The sequence below is a fragment of the Brachyistius frenatus genome, unplaced genomic scaffold (genome assembly GCF_029030835.1).
Source record: "Brachyistius frenatus isolate BFR_SWC_R1_liver_20210118 unplaced genomic scaffold, ASM2903083v1 Contig_72, whole genome shotgun sequence".
Classification (NCBI taxonomy): Eukaryota; Metazoa; Chordata; class Actinopteri; family Embiotocidae; genus Brachyistius; species Brachyistius frenatus.
This window is the reverse complement of record NW_027210671.1, coordinates 707,041-725,205: the sequence shown is the minus strand read 5'-3', so window position 1 is coordinate 725,205 and position 18,165 is coordinate 707,041. Positions and strand designations below refer to the sequence as shown.

The 18,165-nt window shown below is 40.5% G+C and overlaps 1 protein-coding gene across 2 annotated transcripts in view; it reads left to right on the top strand.

Annotated features, from left to right (window-relative positions):
• The first annotated feature begins 468 nt into the window (after positions 1-468).
• msh3 (mutS homolog 3 (E. coli)) overlaps positions 469-18,165 on the top strand; it is a 51,519-nt gene continuing 33,822 nt past the window's right edge. For both annotated transcript variants that reach the window (XM_069707809.1, XM_069707810.1), the window contains exons 1-12: positions 469-728; positions 838-955; positions 3,856-4,148; positions 5,487-5,708; positions 6,400-6,516; positions 6,614-6,731; positions 6,824-6,960; positions 7,768-7,934; positions 12,408-12,517; positions 12,710-12,824; positions 13,944-14,028; positions 14,456-14,565. In XM_069707809.1, the coding sequence (XP_069563910.1) occupies positions 582-728; positions 838-955; positions 3,856-4,148; positions 5,487-5,708; positions 6,400-6,516; positions 6,614-6,731; positions 6,824-6,960; positions 7,768-7,934; positions 12,408-12,517; positions 12,710-12,824; positions 13,944-14,028; positions 14,456-14,565 (1,739 nt within the window). In that variant the 5' untranslated portion in view covers positions 469-581. The remainder of the gene's footprint in view (positions 729-837; positions 956-3,855; positions 4,149-5,486; positions 5,709-6,399; positions 6,517-6,613; positions 6,732-6,823; positions 6,961-7,767; positions 7,935-12,407; positions 12,518-12,709; positions 12,825-13,943; positions 14,029-14,455; positions 14,566-18,165) is intronic.

Here is an 18,165-nt window from a genome sequence, read left to right as displayed (position 1 = left end):
CCTTAGTTGTTCTGCCATGTTGTTTGTAAATCGTAAAAGTTTATTGACACCGGAAAAACAGTTTCAAAATAAAAGCGTAAAGATGTGACGTAGCTAAGAGATTTAAAGATTAGGAGAAAAAAAACAAAAACGTTCAAGCCCTGCATTTGAGAATGACTACTAGATAGTGTTATGGTTAACAATACTTTTATTTCATGCTTTGGAGGTACAGTTTTAATTTACAGTAGATTACCTAGATAAATGCAGTCCCCGAAACAGGAAGAACAAGTTATTCCAGTGCAAGAGAAACTAAAAGATCTTACATTAAAATATGATTAGATTTCCAAAACTAAACTAAAGGTCGAGACGTCGTCAAGATCAGTGGTTTCATTTTGGAAGATGAAACAGGAATCCGTCTGGTTTATTATGTTCACTTGACACCAACTACGTCATTTACGCGCCTGCGTGATCTCAGCACATGCGCCGCTATGTTTTGAAAAGCCGGAGACAGCTGGCGCTAAAGCCCTGTACTACTATTCCTATGTGCACGTTTTTCTATGCGTTTATTCATGATGGATCCATCGTGAGGCAACAATTGAAACATGCCAAAGGCTGTGAAAAAGTCGTGCACCACTCAGACCTCCATCAGCAGGTACTTCGGAGGACTGAGCAGCAGCAGCAGTTTGTCCGACAACACGCAGCGTGGGATTAACCAAAACCCTGGTGAGCGCCAGCTCTCAAGAGGCAAGGTAAAGTGTGCTTTAATGTAAAAAAAGAAATCCCCCCCAACATCAGGTATGCTTCACTTAATGCCAGTGGTAATTACTGAACCCCACGCTTTCATGTGTCGTGCAGCAGAAACTGTCCTCCGATGATGATGATTTTGGATTGGCAACCAAACGAGCTAAATTTTCTGTCAAAGACCAGCAGCTGGGGGATCTGGAGTGTGAGCCCGCGTCCTGTCAAAGCACTAAAGGTGAGTATGTGCACCTCCTAATACATTTCTCCAGACGGCATGTGCAGGGAGGCACAGGATGACAGTTTGGTTTGCTTAAAACTTAGTTAAACAATGAGTCCAGAGGTTTTTACCTGATAAACCTTAGAGACACGTGTGCCCACAGTCAATCACATACAGACACGCACCTCGCTGGGACTGTTGTACATACAGTTACATTGTTTATTTTTTCAAACTCAAGTGATGTTTGCAGTGCGATCCTCATGGCTTTGAGCTCAAACTGAAGTGAGCAGCTGAGTTGGCCTTTTACACAGGAAACCCATCAAGCTGTCAGAGGAGCAGACTGCATGGAGACAGGACTCTGATATTTGATGCTCTGGAGATGGAGGATTATATAAAATTACATCTAGTACCTATAGTTGCTCTAAAGATAATCTGTGTTCTGATTCACCGCATCCTTAATTCACGAGGAGCTGCCTGTGGAGCTGCATGCCTGCCTATGGCTGGTTTTCTATCTAACAATAATCTGAGGAATCCTGTCTAATACTCAAAAACTGTTGCTGATTGAAGTAAGAAGAGTCTCACCAACTATTTACTGCTAAATTGTGGACATTATTGGGATCCTCTGGAGCTTTCTGGCTCTATCCTGCTGAACTTTGGGCCTAGTAGGCCTTGAAGGTCAAACAATGCCACCCAAAGCCTCTAAACACCACTGAGGAATATGTCACGATGGCTCAAGTGTTGTCTTTGGCTCACTTGATTGTAGCATCAAAGATTTTGATGAAAGTCTGTCCAGCTCTCTTGATTTGATGAACAATGAGGGTAAATTCTGTCACGTTTTAGGAGATTTCTCATTTCTCAATGGTCTTTATTCTAGTTACTTTTTTCCTCTTATTCAGAAAGAAAGAAATATCACTGAACAGTTCACGACTTACATTAAAGTAAATTCACAGGTTCATTCTTACTCTATACGTCAATTCTCAGATCTTCATCCTATTAAATTTTTCACCTGCAGATATGATATAGGGCACCAAATTATGGGATAGCTTTTCCAAACTGACAAAAAGCTGTTCCTGTATAAAATGCGTTAAAAGGTGCTTAAAAAAAAAACTTGTAACTGTAACATACACACATACACTCATCACTGATCCTCAGTTTCTGCTCGTCGAAACACTTGGCTCTCTCTTTGCCAAACAGATCGCTCTGCTCCTTTGCCCAGACCTTTGCTTTGTGGAGCTCCATGACGGTCTAATATTCAATGTGGTTCTAGAGTTCTTAGTTTTCTTGTGCTTCTGACTTCAGGTTGTTGGAGAGCTCTGTGAGGCTCTGCTCCTGAGAGACACTATTTTCCTCTGCTTTTTGCAGCTGAGCCTTTAGCTCCTTGACCTGTTCGAGTAGAGCTTCCTTTTCTTTCAGTCGGGCTTCTTTCTCTTGAAGTTTGGTTTCCTTTTTAGTTCCTAAGAACTTGCTGAAAATCTGCTGCCAGGCGCTGTTGTTGGTGCCTTGGGCTGATTGACTCGCTTTCAAACTCATATTGTATTGCTGTCTTAAGATTCACTCACGGTAGTATGTCGCCAGTTGCTTTAAGATGCGCTCACTTAAGAGTAAAACCTCTGACATTGAAAGTCAGCATTATAATCATATCTCAGACTAACATGGATAGTTTGGACTGTGACGGCAGATTAAAGGTATTGACAGTAAAAGTTCTAACAGCAGCAGAAATTTGAATTCAATTACTACTTCTTCAGTTGTAATTACTTCTGGTGACACTTAACCTGTGAACAAAATTGGACCAATTAAACATCTTAAACTGATCTGAATTATCTGAATTTATGTGATAAGTTTTTTTGGCAAACAGGCGTCTTGTACTTTCTAGCAGAACAAGTCCCCATTCACCGGTCGGCCTTCAGCGGAGCAGGGTGGAGATAGTTAGAGTTGACCAAAGTGTGCAGTGCGTGACATTATGATTTTTTTGAGGGTTGATGTTTCTACGGCTCTAAAACCTAAAGGTATGACCAAAATCTTAAAAACTAATAGAATTAGAGAACTTTCCAAACTGATTAGATGAACAGCCTGGACACACTCGTACACACACGCCTCGTGGCTGCACATGAGAGGACTTTGTGGAAATGGTCTTTGCAACTGGATTTGAGTCAAATTCCTTGTGTTTGGAAAGTCTTGAGCACATGACTGCTTACCAGAGGCTTGGTATTTCTTCATAGCATGAAGAATGTGGGTTTTTTAAACTGTACTTGTGATAGTGTTTTTTGTTACACTCGCATGAAGCCGCAAATACCACGATGTGGGTGATTATACAAACCGTCACTATACAAATTCTCAGTATGGTTGTACTCATGTCAGTATCCTTGATGAAGGCACATTTTCTCCCAGATGAGACACTGACTGATGAATTTGTTTCAAGGACTAAGTGTCCTACACTGATTTACATAAATGCTTTAAATTAGAGCCCCACTCATTTTTAGGGACAACACCGATATTAGGGAGTAAAAGACATCTGATATTGATATATCAGACGATATTTTTATATTCTGTTTATACAGTATATATAAACACATTTTTGTAATTGTCCCTCAAATGTGGTCATTTTGAGTTTTGACACCTGTGACAAAGACGTAATGGAGGCAGAATGTTTTACAGTTTATTGTCCACACTGACATCGATGCACTGAAACGGTAAAATTCACTGGAAATTTGATAATTATGGATAATTATTAAAAAGATACCCCAAATAAAACATGATCTAATTCCCCCCTGGCAGCTTTTTCTGCATTATGTTGTGTAAAAAAAAGTTTTCATATCGGCCAACATATATGCCCATACGTGATAGATAATTTCCAGCTGATAGATCTGTCGGGCTCTTGTTTTGACTGATGCGACATGTTGTTTGTCTTCTCTCTTCAGAGACAAAGCTAACATCGAGCCGAGGAGCAGGAAGCCTTTGTTCCTCCACCTTGGAGAAGCTGAAAAGCTTCATCTGTGTAGCTGAGCCCAGTGTCAGCCACAGTCACACACAGGAAGAAACAGATGGTGCTAGCAGTAAAATCTGCGGCCAAGAAAGGAACGTTTGGCCTCCCTGCGGTGTCTCAGACCAACACAGACCCACAAACAGACTGCAACAGGCAGAGGAGGAGTGTGAGGATGAAGAGGAGGAGGTCAAAGAAAAGGAGGGTTCAGGACTGGTTGCTACAAAACAGGTGGGCCATAAAAATGTAGACGACATGACATCATCGTCACTAGAACGTGTTCAGGGCAGCAGGTTAGCCAAAGGATGAGGGTTTAAGCCCCCATGATGGTAAGCGTTTGTTTTGTTCAAGTGTCCATGACCTCAACAAAAGTATATAATGATTGTATAATTATAATTGAATGTCAACTACTATTCACAACATTTTTAAATGGCAAGTATTCAAGACTAGAGTAGAGTTAGGCTGATTAATCAACTGGGCCACTATATCTGCTAATATTAACTTATTGCATTAATGTATAATGGTGTTCAAAAGTCTGAGACCACAAGTGAAGATACCTCCATTTTAAATTAGTTTTAAATCTAATACAAATTTGTTCATCACAAAAGATAACAGCCTAAGAATTTCAACTTTTGTTCTACCTGATAGTGCTTTGAAAATAACTGATCCAGTTGTTTTAGAGCTCCACACACTGCCCCCGTGGAAACCTTCAGTCAAGCCATGATTCGATGTTGAGAAAGTCCCACTCTGCTTAAAAATAACAATCTGATTCCTGAAACTTTCACTTGGTTCTGATGCCATGTTCCCCACGATCACAATACTACTTGTTAAACAGCGTTCTGCTGGAAACTTGAGGCACAGTCATATTTTTAACAGGTGAACAATGGCTGTGGAATGATTTACCTGAACAAGCCTCTGATGAGTTGACCAAACCCATCTGAGTGTCATCTGAACACTGCTTCGCTTGAAGGATGCAACTCAAGGAAATCTGACCTGTTTGTACAAAGGAGTTAACATGATCAGTACCTCTAATCTGCTTCAATTTGATTGCTGAAAAACAAAGAATCTGAAATATTTCTTTACTTTTAATGTCATAACTTTTTGTGTTTTTAAATCTTTCCAAGTTCTCAAAACGGTAGTATTATTTCCAGGTTTACATTAAAATAGGACAGAACCTCAATGTAGTCTCAGACTTTTGGATCCCACTGCACACTATATGCGTATTTGCTGATAAGTAACAGGAAGTTCCCGTATAGAAATGCCAAAAATATCTTTGAGGCAATTTAAAAACAAGCTTGTGTGGTCACATTGTTGTCACATTCCTGTAAATATGTTGTTTATGTGTGACTGTTGGCCATCATGTCGTTATTGAATTTTCCCCTCAAATCTCTCAAATGTCATTTTGGATATTGGCTATATTGTCAATGTTATCATTAAAAAAAACTTACATTTGAGTGGAAAATAGAAAAACTGATTGAGGAACTGTTATTGCTGAAAAGTCAAAGAGGGACTACTGTCTGAGGAAACTGTTGCAGGTAGCAAAAAAAATGTTTTTTTTTTTTTTTGCAGGGGCTCCTCTTGTCTCAGTTTGCCAAGTCAGGCGGAGGAGGAGGAGCAGGAAGGGCTGCTGAGCCGAGTCCTCTGTCAGACTCTTGCACCTCCTCCAGACGCTCAAAGAGCGTATACACTCCTCTGGAGCAGCAGGTCATCCAGCTGAAACAGCAGCATAAGGATGCCTTGCTGGCTGTGGAGTGTGGTTACAAGTACAGGTTCTTTGGAGAAGATGCAGAGGTGAGAAGTAAAAAGAGTTGACGATGCATGAAGTATAGTTTTAATCTAAACTGTATGGAATGTGTTTCAGCTTGAGAGACATGTCGTACTTGTTGTCGATGGCTGTATTTAGCGGTTTCTTCATCCTTATGGATGTCTTCACTTTCTAATCAAACTGTGTTTCATTGATTGTTAAAGAACATTTTCATCTAATTCTAAATCTACAAGTCATATGAACTACTTTTGAGCAGAGCAACATTTTTAGAAAGCATACTTTTTACGTGTGACTTTATCGGTTGTTTGTTGTACATCACTTTTATTAAATGGCACTATTTCATGAAGGATCAAAAGTTTTCTTTTTCAAATATGTCAAAAAAAGTTTACAATTTCCAGCTAACTTTTCACATGACTACATCTGAGTTAAGCCAACATTGGCAAATAGCTAACAGGCCTGCAGATGTATCAGTCATGCTCTACTAAAATACACCAAACACACACACAGTATATGCCTGCGCTCCTTAAAAAAAAAGAACAAAAGGCACAAGAGTTAAAACAAAAACAGAAGTACGGTTACATAAAATGTACAAATACTGCAAAAACCACCTGTAGTGGATGTGGATTGAAGAAAAGTTAAAACACTGAAATGTGTAGCAATAGACAGTTTAAAAGTGTGTGTTAATGTGTGTGTGTGTGTGTGTGTGTGAGAGAACAGATTGCTGCAAAAGAGCTGAATATCGTGTGTCATCTGGATCATAACTTCATGACGTGCAGCATCCCCACACACCGCCTCTTTGTTCATGTCAGACGTTTGGTGTCTCACGGTCACAAGGTATCAAATATTATTTTTCATATTGTTCTTGTTTACAAATCCAAGCTGTTTAGGCTCGTACTTTTTCTAACTCTCCATTATTGTCTTTGATTTTTAGGTTGGTGTGGTTAAGCAGACAGAGACGTCTGCGATCAAGGCCTCAGGGGCCAATAGGAACGCTCTGTTCACACGTCAGCTCAGCGCCCTTTACACCAAGTCCACTCTGGTGGGAGAGGGTATCCTTACGGGCAGGGAAGGTGTGTGTGTCCTTGCAATTGTTTTTGATGTCTCTATATTTTTAAAGCTGTGTCCTTGACCGTTGTCCGAGATGTAAACCCCGTCTGCAGACTCGGGGAGGTGGAGGAGGGATATGGTGATGTGGTGTCGGACCCTCCCGACAGCTTTCTCCTGTGTGTCAGTGAGAGCTGGGATAAAGTGAAGAAGCAGCTCACTGTGGGGCTGGTGGTGAGTCTGATGAGCACTCATTCCAAAAACCTGGAGATGCATTCAGGCAATTTACTCCCCAGTAGTTTTTAACCACACGATTATTACACTTTATTTGCAGGTACAAGAGAATATACCCCTCAGCTCGTTTTTTATAATTCACATTAAGGTTCTGCGTTGTTTCATCCTTGCTATTGTGTATTTTGAAATAATGTATTGTTAATTACCAGTTTATTTGAACTCTGTTGTTGATGAGGTGCAATAATAATAATGGATTAGATAAAGAAACAGATATTCCCATCTGGTTATTTCATCCATAAATAATTTCTTAATTTAGTTTCCAGAAAGTCTAGTGTATCGTTAAATCATGATAGAAGATTATATTTATGTCCCCCAGCCCTGATATTGAGAATAAAGTGATGCAGGAGTGATTCAACACAATTGAATGTTGTTCACAGAAGAGTTGTAAAGGAAAAAAAACACATTTATTTTGCCATTAATTTACTTTATTGAATTTTAACATGCATTCCCACCTTTTCTTTTGATTGAAATTATCTTTTTATGGAGCCTCTACTGTACAACACAGCGAGCTTTGAGAACAAGCTGTACTGTTCTTAGAAATAATATGATTTGTAAGAAAAGAATCTTAACATGAAATGTAAAAAGCCATTTTAAATAAATCAGCAATGCGAGGGCATTATTTTATAGAAACATCTAAAACTCATTCCAGGTAGTCAAACACCACAAGAAAAACGAAACGTTGATATGCATGTTTTCTTTATTTCTTCATTGTGTGCATTATTTTTTTGCATTTGTTTTTGTGTGTAGGCGGTTCAGCCCAGCACAGGAGACGTGTTATTGGATTATTTCCCTGATGGTCCATCTCGCTCTGAGCTGGAGGGCCGTGTCCTAAAGATCAACCCCGTGGAGATCCTGGTGCCATCTGACCTCACCGAACAAAGCCACAGACTCCTGCAGAGCATCACTAATGCCAGGTCAGGGCACTAGAGGGCAGTATATACGTATTTACTGCACAACACTATATTCCTAGTGGAGTACTGAGGTTGTCTGTGTGTTTACAAAAGTGTGTGTTTGTGAGTTTAGGCTATTTCATTCTGAGGGAGTGTGTTTAGATTTCCGCAGGCAGGCAGCTTTTTTGTCTCGCTTTCCGTCTGTATGAAGAAATCATTGTGGGCACATAGAGCGGTTATATGATAACGTTCGTCAGCACCCTGGGTTTCACCGCAGGACAAACAGGGTGCAAACAATATTTATTTATCTTAAAAGTTCATGGGTAGCGTTTTTCCCTGGACTGATGCTTTTTTAATACTCATTTTACACATATTTGTTCAATGGTTTAATAGTTAATTTGTGGGACAAATGTAGATGTAAATGTTGAATACCAGTTGAAGTTAATGAAAGTTGCCGGGTGGCTCTATTGTGTAGATATTTGAATTTGACTCCAAGGCAGCGTCTAGCTTCCTGCTGCTGGAAATCAGATGTTGCAGTCTGTGGATGTGGGTATAAAGTAAAGTACAAGGTAAAGTGTATCGTAGTTTTACAAAGTTTATAACAGAGCTGCAACAATTAGTTGATTAATCGATTAGTTGATTGACAAAATAATTAATTCATGATCAGAATAGTTGGTGATTCATTTTGGGGGTAATTCTTTATTGATAAAAAGTTTAAATTCTCAGATTTAAGCTTCTTAAATGTGAATATTTTCTGGTTACTTCAGTTGTCCATGATAATAAACCAAACATCTTTTAGTTGTGGATTGCTGGTCGTGACAAAACAAGACATTTTAGGCTGCACCTTGGAATTTAGGAAACACTGGTCTACATTTTTCACCATTTTCTGTCATTTTTAAGATAATCGATTTACCAAGAAAAAAAATAATCAACAGATTAATCAATAATGGAATTAATTGGTTATTGGAGCCCTCCTCTAGAAGAGTTACTGTTTACATAGTAAACAGTTCACAGAATAACATTTAGTCGATGCTCTTACCAGACAAATTATGAAAAAGTGTTCAGATTAATTTAGTCAGCACCATCATGTAAAAATACTACAATACAAGTAGAGGTGTGAAATTTCAAATGTTCTTTTGAATGAAGTAACTGTGTTTAAAGGATACGTTCTCCCTGTGAACAGTGGAGCAGTTTGTCATTGCTGCTGATTGTCTTCCTGTTGACACTGGCCTTCAAAATATCCTGTTTCAATGTGCTATTAATGAAAGTAATTGGGGATAAAATCCATGGTCTTTGTGCTTTGCAAGAATACATTCAAAACTTCATCTGAATGTAGAAAGTTACACCTTTTTTTTTTTAACCCCTTGACATATAGTTTTCTGCCTGTTATGCGGTCAATACAATTTCCATTTTGTGTAGTAATTAATTCCTGCAGCTGAATAAGAAAAACCCGAAAAGCACAAAGAGATGATTTCATGCTAAAAGGACTCTACCTTGAAAACTGAAGACAGGTGAAGGCTCATGTTCGCTTCATATAAACTTTGGAACACATGTTTATGCAGAGTAAGACTGGATTTTGTGAATTGAAAGTGCAGGGGATCTTTAAATGGCTAGTATTAACAGAATAAATTATTGCATCAAGCAAAACCACTTTTAATCAGTCAGTTCATGACAACTGTTTTAAAAGAGATCTGAAACCTTTGCTTAAAGCAAAAATCCTCCCAATGATCAACTCATCAGGTACAGCAGGATGTCATCAAGTTTTATGTTGGGCTAACAAGCTTCTCCTGAGTCTCTGATGCTTGAAGTCTGTTGCGAGAACCACAAGATGATAAAGACTGATGAAGTTTGTCTTTCATTCGTCGGCTGACAGTGACATCGAACTGATGTGTTCCACGAACCTGTTCCTTCCCATCGCACCACCATTCAGCTCGTCTTTGCTGGCAGTGTGGAGCCAGCATGTTCACACCAGTGGGGATGGGATCCTCTGGAGGCTGCCTATGATTGCATTATGCTGTGAAAATGAAATGAGAGAGTGGGAGGGAGTGGAGTGGATTGGATTAGAAGGGGATGCTTGGATAAATGGGAGAAATGACTGCTACTTTCTGCTTCTTGTCTGCGACTCTCTGACGGCGCACATTTCTCATTATTCACAGTTTTTTGGCTATTTTCCTTCCTTTATCATTTTTACCTCAGTTTGAGTTTCATTCCTTAAAATGTACTTCATTTGAATTCATTCCTCTCTTTTTCTTTTTTTCTGCCTCCGCATCCTTTTTGCAGATGTCCATGTTGAGTGATTATAGCGGAGACAGGCCTGTAAAGGCCAGTGCAATTATTGTGTTTGAACAGCACTGCTCTCCAGTGTTGTTCTCATCGGAGACAAGACTCCTCAATTTGCCGCTCGTATCATACAAATACAGGGCAGCTCTGTCTGTTCAGCCCAGACAGACACATGTATCCCATTTATATTCACAGACAACACTGAGCTACTCTGAGCCCATTACACATCACTAATACTGGTGACGTCTCACGATATATTTGTTGCTTTTTTTCCTCAATTATTATTATTAATCAGACTCAGAAGAACAATAGATAATTGATTCAGGATTAGATGTTTTGATGGATATCGGCACTGACACTTGTTAGCATCACTGGAATGTCTCTCCAACCCATTAACAAATTGCTACAACATGGCGCACCCAGGTGAACATTTAAACCGGAGGTTATTCAGGCTGCTTGACAGTGTGCATGTCTCTGGGGTTGGCTGGCGAGATCGGACCCCTGGCAACGGGATTTGTTTTCCATGGAGCGGCTGGTAAAGAGTCCCCGTGAGCTCGGTTGTAGCAAGGTGCAGTATTTACTCATCCTGGACTCATGAGCCAGGATCAGAGCAGTGAGGGTGATTAGAGCGACTGAAAAGCTCTCTGGCTGGTGCTGCCAACATAAATGTTTCAGTCGAAGACAGAAGTCCTGTTTCACAATAAACACACACACACACACACACACACACACACACACACACACACACACACACACACACACACACACACACACACACACACACACACACACACACACACACACACACACACCAAAGGACGTAATTTGTGTATGTTACAGTTGTGACTTTGAATTCACCCTGCAGCAGCAGCAGATACTCATCGACGACTTTAATCTGTTGTCCAGAGTAATGAGGAAACTGCCTTTGGAAAGACACAGTGGAGTTTTGGCGCTGCTCGTGGCTCTATGAACGGCAGTGTGGGTCAGTTCATTGCTTTGGTCTCAAAAACTGGGGAGATTGCTTTTGCATCTGGTTCCACCATGAGCTTGATAGTTGTGGCTTTGAGGAATCCCTCAATCGTGTTGGAGTCTTGAACAGACATTTATGGTTGTAAAAAGAAGAGGTTATGAACCCACAATTTGTTCATTACTTGGATTTGTGACCCTGTTGACCCGGTTTAGGCCTCAGCTGTACTGCTAACTAATATGATGAGCATTTTAAATATTATAGTTGCTGATCATTAACATATTTGGATTGTCATTGCTTACATGTTAGTATGGTGATGTTAGTGTGTAGCTCGAAGCACTGTTGTATGCGAGTACAGCTTGACAGAGCCGCTAGCCACTAGACTCTTGGTCTTGTTTAAATAAAAAAAAAAAGTCCAACGCTATGAGCTTAAAAACAGGAGATCTCAAATCAGACCCAACCCAAACCACTTGCAGTCTAGATGGCACTAGAACTGAGACGAGAGTTATGATCAGAAACCCAAACCTCTGGTGAACTGTTTGCACTTTCATAAACCCGGCTTCATGGTGCTGCGTCCTGTCAGGGTTTTGCACAAATGCTACATGCACCCCCGTCCCTGGATCAATACCTGCAATTCTTGCTGTTCTTTTAAACTTTGTAATACGGCTGAATTGACTGGGTAAATGATTAATGGTCCAAGTGTGAGCACAATATAACGTCTATTGATCACTTTATACAATCTTTTCTCCGAGTCTGGCTACAGTGAAATTTTATGATTATTGTGTGTGTGTGTGTGTGTGTGTGTGTGTGTGTGTGTATGGGCATTAGCAAACGGAAAAAAAGAAAATGCTCCAGCAATGCGTCCGGAGCCACGTGTTTGCCTTGGTTGCCCTGGCAACAACCGAGCAGACAAAGCAAAAGAGTCCTTGAAAGCAGCAATGCCGAGAGAGTGGATGTAGCAATAGGGAGATACGATGGAGCGCCTGGGAGATGCAGGGTTGATGTGTGCGTGTGTGTGTGTGTGTGTGTGTGTGTGACTGAGGTTTGCGTCTATAGAGTCTACTTGAACAGAAGGACGGCTGGAACACGAAGTGCTGCTGTGTCTAATTGTTCTCACTGCAAAGAAGATGATCAAATATCAGATGTATTTCCTTCATGTTTGTGTCTGTACACTCGTGACCGTCCCTGACCTTGTGGATCTGTGCTGTCATGATGAATAAATAAACTTTGTTGTTATTGTTCCCCTCCAGTGCTCAGGCTGATGACCGAGTGAGAGTTGAAAAGAGGGACAGCGCTCAGTTTGAGTTCACCTCTGCAATGAACACAGTCACAGAGTTTTACTGCCACACCCAGGAGAAAGGTGTGTTTGTTTCTGCCTTTTTACATCTCAACCTTTTACTGTTCCGCTTCATTAGTCATATCCTGTCATTGAGACAACTAAGACAGTCATGCTGCGGTGAAAACACTGGATGAGTCCGAGGGAGGAGGCCTGTGACTCACCGCTGTGTTTTAATCCCAATAATATGACATATTTTGTGTCCGTGTCCTCTAGGCTCTCGCTCGCTGTCGAGTGTAGCATCCTTAGAGAGCCCGGTGATCTGCTGTCTGGGGCCGCTCATCCGGTACCTCCAAGAATTCAGCTTAGAGAGAGTGCTTAGGAGCGAGAGGTACATCAAAACAGATATACACACACGCACGCATACACACACACACACACACACACACACACACACACACACACACACACACACACACACACACACACACACACACACACACACACACACACACACACACACACACACACACACACACACACACACACACACACACACACACACACACACACACACACACACACACACACACACAGCAACGTAGCCTGCAAGCATAATCCTACCTGTTGTTGAAATCCTGGGTAGACCTGAAATGATTAGTTAATATATTTTGATAATTTATCAATAATTTATTTTCAAGTAAAAATAATCAAATAATGGTAAGCATTCTCTTACAGAAAAAAACACATGAATTTCACGTGCATAAACACGTGATCACATGTGACCCCAGACATGTGATTGTGAACGTGTGAAACATATATTTTGCCCATTTTAACATGAGGCCTTGGAGCATTTTCATTGTTTCATTGTTAGGAGGGAAGCCTATATAGATTCCAATGCGAAAACTTTGCTGCATATTTTCCCAATGTTATCATATGTTGCAACATGTGGTAAACATGTCTTCTACATGTGATCACATTGGGATCATGTGCTTTTTTTTCTGTAAGGGCTCTTCGGTTCCAATTTTTCAAATGAAAGGCTTTGTTGCTTTTCTTTGTAACACATCACTGTAAACTAAATCTTTCAGATTTTTAGACTTTTTTTTTAACAAAAAAATAAATTTTGAGATGTTATCTTGGAATCAGGGAAGTTATCTTGGGCAGTTTCTTATCTTTTCATTCTTTGACATTTCATAGACAACTCAAACAAGACAGTCAATAGATTAATCAATACTGAAAATAATAGTTCATTGCAGCCCTAATCCCGGCACTAGAAAGGATTTTACTCGTTACAGGAATGAACCACAGTGTATTTTACAACTTTCCACAAATACAAGCCAGGAGGGAAGAATGATTTTCTGTCATAGAATTGCTTTGAGCTGAAAATTACTGATTCATCTCATTACATTTTCATCACACAAGTTATCAAATTTGCAAACTTCTTCCCAGAAGATGCATTGAACATATAATCACTCAGCTGAATCTTAGTAGGATTTTGTTCTCTGTGCAGCTCATTCCGGCGTCTCTCCTGTGAGTTGGAGGGGATGATGCTCAGCGCCGCCACTCTCAGGAACCTGGAAATCCTCAACAATCAGGTGAATGCACATCTCAGCCGGCAGCCACCGATCAAAGCATAACAGAGGGTGAAGATGATGTCTGGTTTACACACTTCATCGATGCATTTCCATTGTGTGCGCAAGGTCTACATGCTGCAGATAAAGATATTAGCTTACAGTTGTAGTTACACATTGAACCGAGTTTAATGGAGAAGTTAAAGTTGTCATTTCTCCAGTCAATAATATTTTCAGAGTTCAGTCCAGGCTTGTGTGGGTGACTGCTGCTGTGTGTCACGTGTCACACATGGAGCTCAGTTCAAGCCTCTTTACATCGCTGCTTGTGGCTCCCATCATCTCTTCACCTTTTATATTTATTCCCCTCTAATAGCTTTTTCTTCAAATCATTTGGCACTCACTAATGTACATGTAAGCTGTGTTTTATGCGTGTGTGTTCTTTCCATCACAGACAGATGGTAGTGTGAAGGGAAGTCTGCTGTGGGTGTTGGACCACACTCGCACCCCGTTTGGAAGGAGACTGATGAGGAAGTGGGTGAGCCAGCCCCTCACAGACCCGCAGTGAGTATAGGACACCCTCTGACCTCTGATGAAGCACGACGGCCGGTGCCGATCTGCTCCGATTCAGTTTCTTTCTCAGTTCTTGTGGTTTATTTTCACAGTGTAACACATTTTATCTGAATATTAATTTATCTGCTTTGAGAGGCTCTCTGCATCACAGAAGCAGGGTGAGGGCACTTCACACTTATGCCACTTTCAAGTCATGTGGGATGACGGGTTGAGGTGGGAAAGATTCCAATGTTTATCATTTGCAAGCATTCATATTTATCGGATGGTTGTGCGATTGCATTTGTGTTTAATTTCCCTGAGCATCAGACACTGGCCGCTGTGAGATTTTCAGGCACGTTTAAATGATCTAGCTTTAAGTCTGAAATATCTGTATGTAAGAAAAATACGATATGACATGAAGGTGACAACTCCAGTGCTCTGTATCACCCCACAAAAATTTACTTTTGTCAATATTTAGATTAGAGATATTAGCTGAAGCCATTTGTTTTATTTAATATTGATTGCATTGCTGCAAAATTAAGTTGCTCTTCAGATTTATTTCAAACTAACCAGACAGTCTCTGATTTGTCATTCTTGACTTGTCGGATTTACACAGTTTGAGGTAAAGCGCCGTCTCAGAGGCCTAACTTTGGACAAAATTGGCCACAATAACAGCACCTTGCTTCTGTGCACTTACTTGATTGCAATGTTATTATTTGATATGAATCGTTAAACAAAACGTCAGGACCAGAAATAATGAAAACAAAAAGCAGGCACACTATTATTTGAATAGTCTTGTAATTAAGTGGTGTTTTAATGACTATAGTCACTGCAATTGTGCACGACAATGTAGTGGATTAGTGTTTTCTTTGTGACCTGCATGAATACAATTTAGGAGTCACTGTCATAGTAGTAATAATAAAAATAATAATAATAACGATAATGTTATAAAAATTCATTTCCACTTGCCATTTTCTTTTTTGGATGAAGTTCTCCAACATCATTCAACGCAGCAGAGCAGCTGTTTCTCTTTTCACAAACACTGCAGGGTGAAAATACACTTAGAATTTGTTACATACAAACACTGTCACATGGCACTTCTGCTCCAAACAACCTCTCAGTTTTAATATTAACGTACTATTCCAGTCCTCTGCAGTGTAATTTCATTATCCATGTATTGACTGAGTGTGTGAGTATTTTTTGTGTGCATGTGTGTGTGTGGCCCTCCCTCTCCCATTGTGCAGGGATTAGAGCTGTGGATTGAGCACTGCTTTGCTCTCAGGTTATACAGATCGCTCCTCTACAGAATTTCAACATGAATTAAGACCCAGATTACACACGGGTACATTAATACCAAGACACAGGAAAGCAGCACATGACCCGGACAGTCAGGCACATGGACACACAATATATACCTTTTGTCTGATGTGTTATAGATTACATCACCAAACTTGTCTTGATAAAGTGTTTCAGTCCATTTTTATCTGGATGTTTATGCTCACAGAGGAGTTTTGTAGTCAATGTCTTTAATGGGAGACTTAATCAGGAGGTTATCTGTACTTTATATTCCCAATCAGCTGTTTAAGGGCTATCAACCTTTTTTCAAACAGTTTATATCATCATCTTAAACTAATACCTTCAACATTTTTCCTGGCCTATAAAATGTACTGTAAAAATGTTTCAACTCAATTAACATATCCGAGATACTGTCAGTATCTATTCCGTCTACAGATCCACAGATCATGAAGTAACTGAACCTGCTGTAGATACAGTGCATCCGGAAAGTATTCACAGCGCTTCAGTTTTTCCACATTTTGTTATGTTACAGCCTTATTCCAAAATGGATTAAATTCATTTTTTTCCTCAAAATTATACACACAATACCCCATAATGATAAAGTTTTTTGCAAATCTATTAAAAATAAGAACGAAAATATAACTCGTACATAAGTATTCACAGCCTTTGCCACAATACTTTGTTGAAGCACCTTTGGCAGCAATTACAGCCTCAAGTCTTTTTGAGTATGATGCTATGAGCTTGGCACACCTATTTTTGGGCAGTTTCTGCCATTCTTCTTTGCAGGACCTCTCAAGCTCCATCAGGTTGGATGGAGAGCGTCGGTGCACAGACATTTTCAGATCTCTCCAGAGATGTTCAATTGGGTTCAAGTCTGGGCTCTGGCTGGGCCTCTCAAAGACATTCACAGAGTTGTCCAAAGCTACTCCTTTGTTATCTTGGCTGTGTGCTTTGGGTCGTTGTCCTGTTGGAAGATGAACCTTCGCCCCAGTCTGAGGTCCAGAGTGCTCTGGAGCAGGTTTTCATCAAGGATGTCTCTGTACATTGCTGCATTCATCTTTCCCTTGATCCTGAGTAGTCTCCCAGTTCCTGCCGCTGAAAAACATCCCCACAGCATGATGCTGCCACCACCATGCTTCACAGTAGGGATGGTATTGGCCAGGTGATGAGCGGTGCCTGGTTTCCTCCAAACATGACGCTTGGCATTCAGGCCAAAGAGTTCAATCTTTGTTTCATCAGACCAGAGAATTTTGTTTCTCATGGTCTGAGAGTCCTTCAGGTGCCTTTTGGTAAACTCCAGGTGGGCTGTCATGTGTCTTTTACTGAGGAGTGGCTTCCGTCTGGCCACTCTACCATACAGGCCTGCTTGGTGGAGTGCTGCAGAGATGGTTGTCCTTCTGGAAGGTTCTCCTCTCTTCACAGAGCAACGCTGGAGCTCTGTCAGAGTGACCATCGGGTTCTTGGTCACCTCCCTGACTAAGGCTCTTCTCCCCCGATCGCTCAGTTTGGCCGGGCGGCCGACTCTAGGAAGAGTCCTGGTGGTTCCAAACTTCTTCCATTTATGGATGATGGAGGCCACTGTGCTCATTGGGACCTTCAATGCTGCAGAAATGTTTCTGTACCCTTCCCCAGATCTGTGCCTCGATACGTCTCGGAGGTCTACAGACAATTCCTTGGATTCATGGCTTGGTTTGTGCTCTGACATGCACTGTCAACTGTGGGACCTTACTGTGTGTGCCTTTCCAAATCATGTCCAATCAACTGAATTTACCACAGGTGGACTCCAATCAAGTTGCAGAAACATCTCAAGGATGATCAGTGGAAACAGGATGCACCTGAGCTCAATTTTAAGTATCATGGCAAAGGCGGTGAATACTTATCTACGTGATTTTTTTTTCTGTTTTTATTTTTAATAGATTTGCAAAACTTTTAAACAACCTTTTTTCATGTTATCATTATGGGGTATTGTGTGTAGAATTTTGAGGAAAAACATGAATTTAATCCATTTTGGAATAAGGCTTTAACATAACAAAATGTGGAAAAAGTGAAGCGCTGTGAATACTTTCTGGATGCACTGTAGATAGTGCTGTGAAAAGGTATACAACCCCCTGCTGAGTTCTTCTATTGTATGTATCTCAAAACAAACTGTTACATCTTCAAAAGAAAATTTGACATTAAACAAAGGGAACCTGAGTGAACACAAAATACAGGTTTTAAATGATAATTATAGGTATTCATGCAAAAACGTTAAGTGCAGCTGTGCCTGTGTGGAAAAGTGTTCACCCCCTTAGATTCTAAATCCAAAAAGCTCCCAAA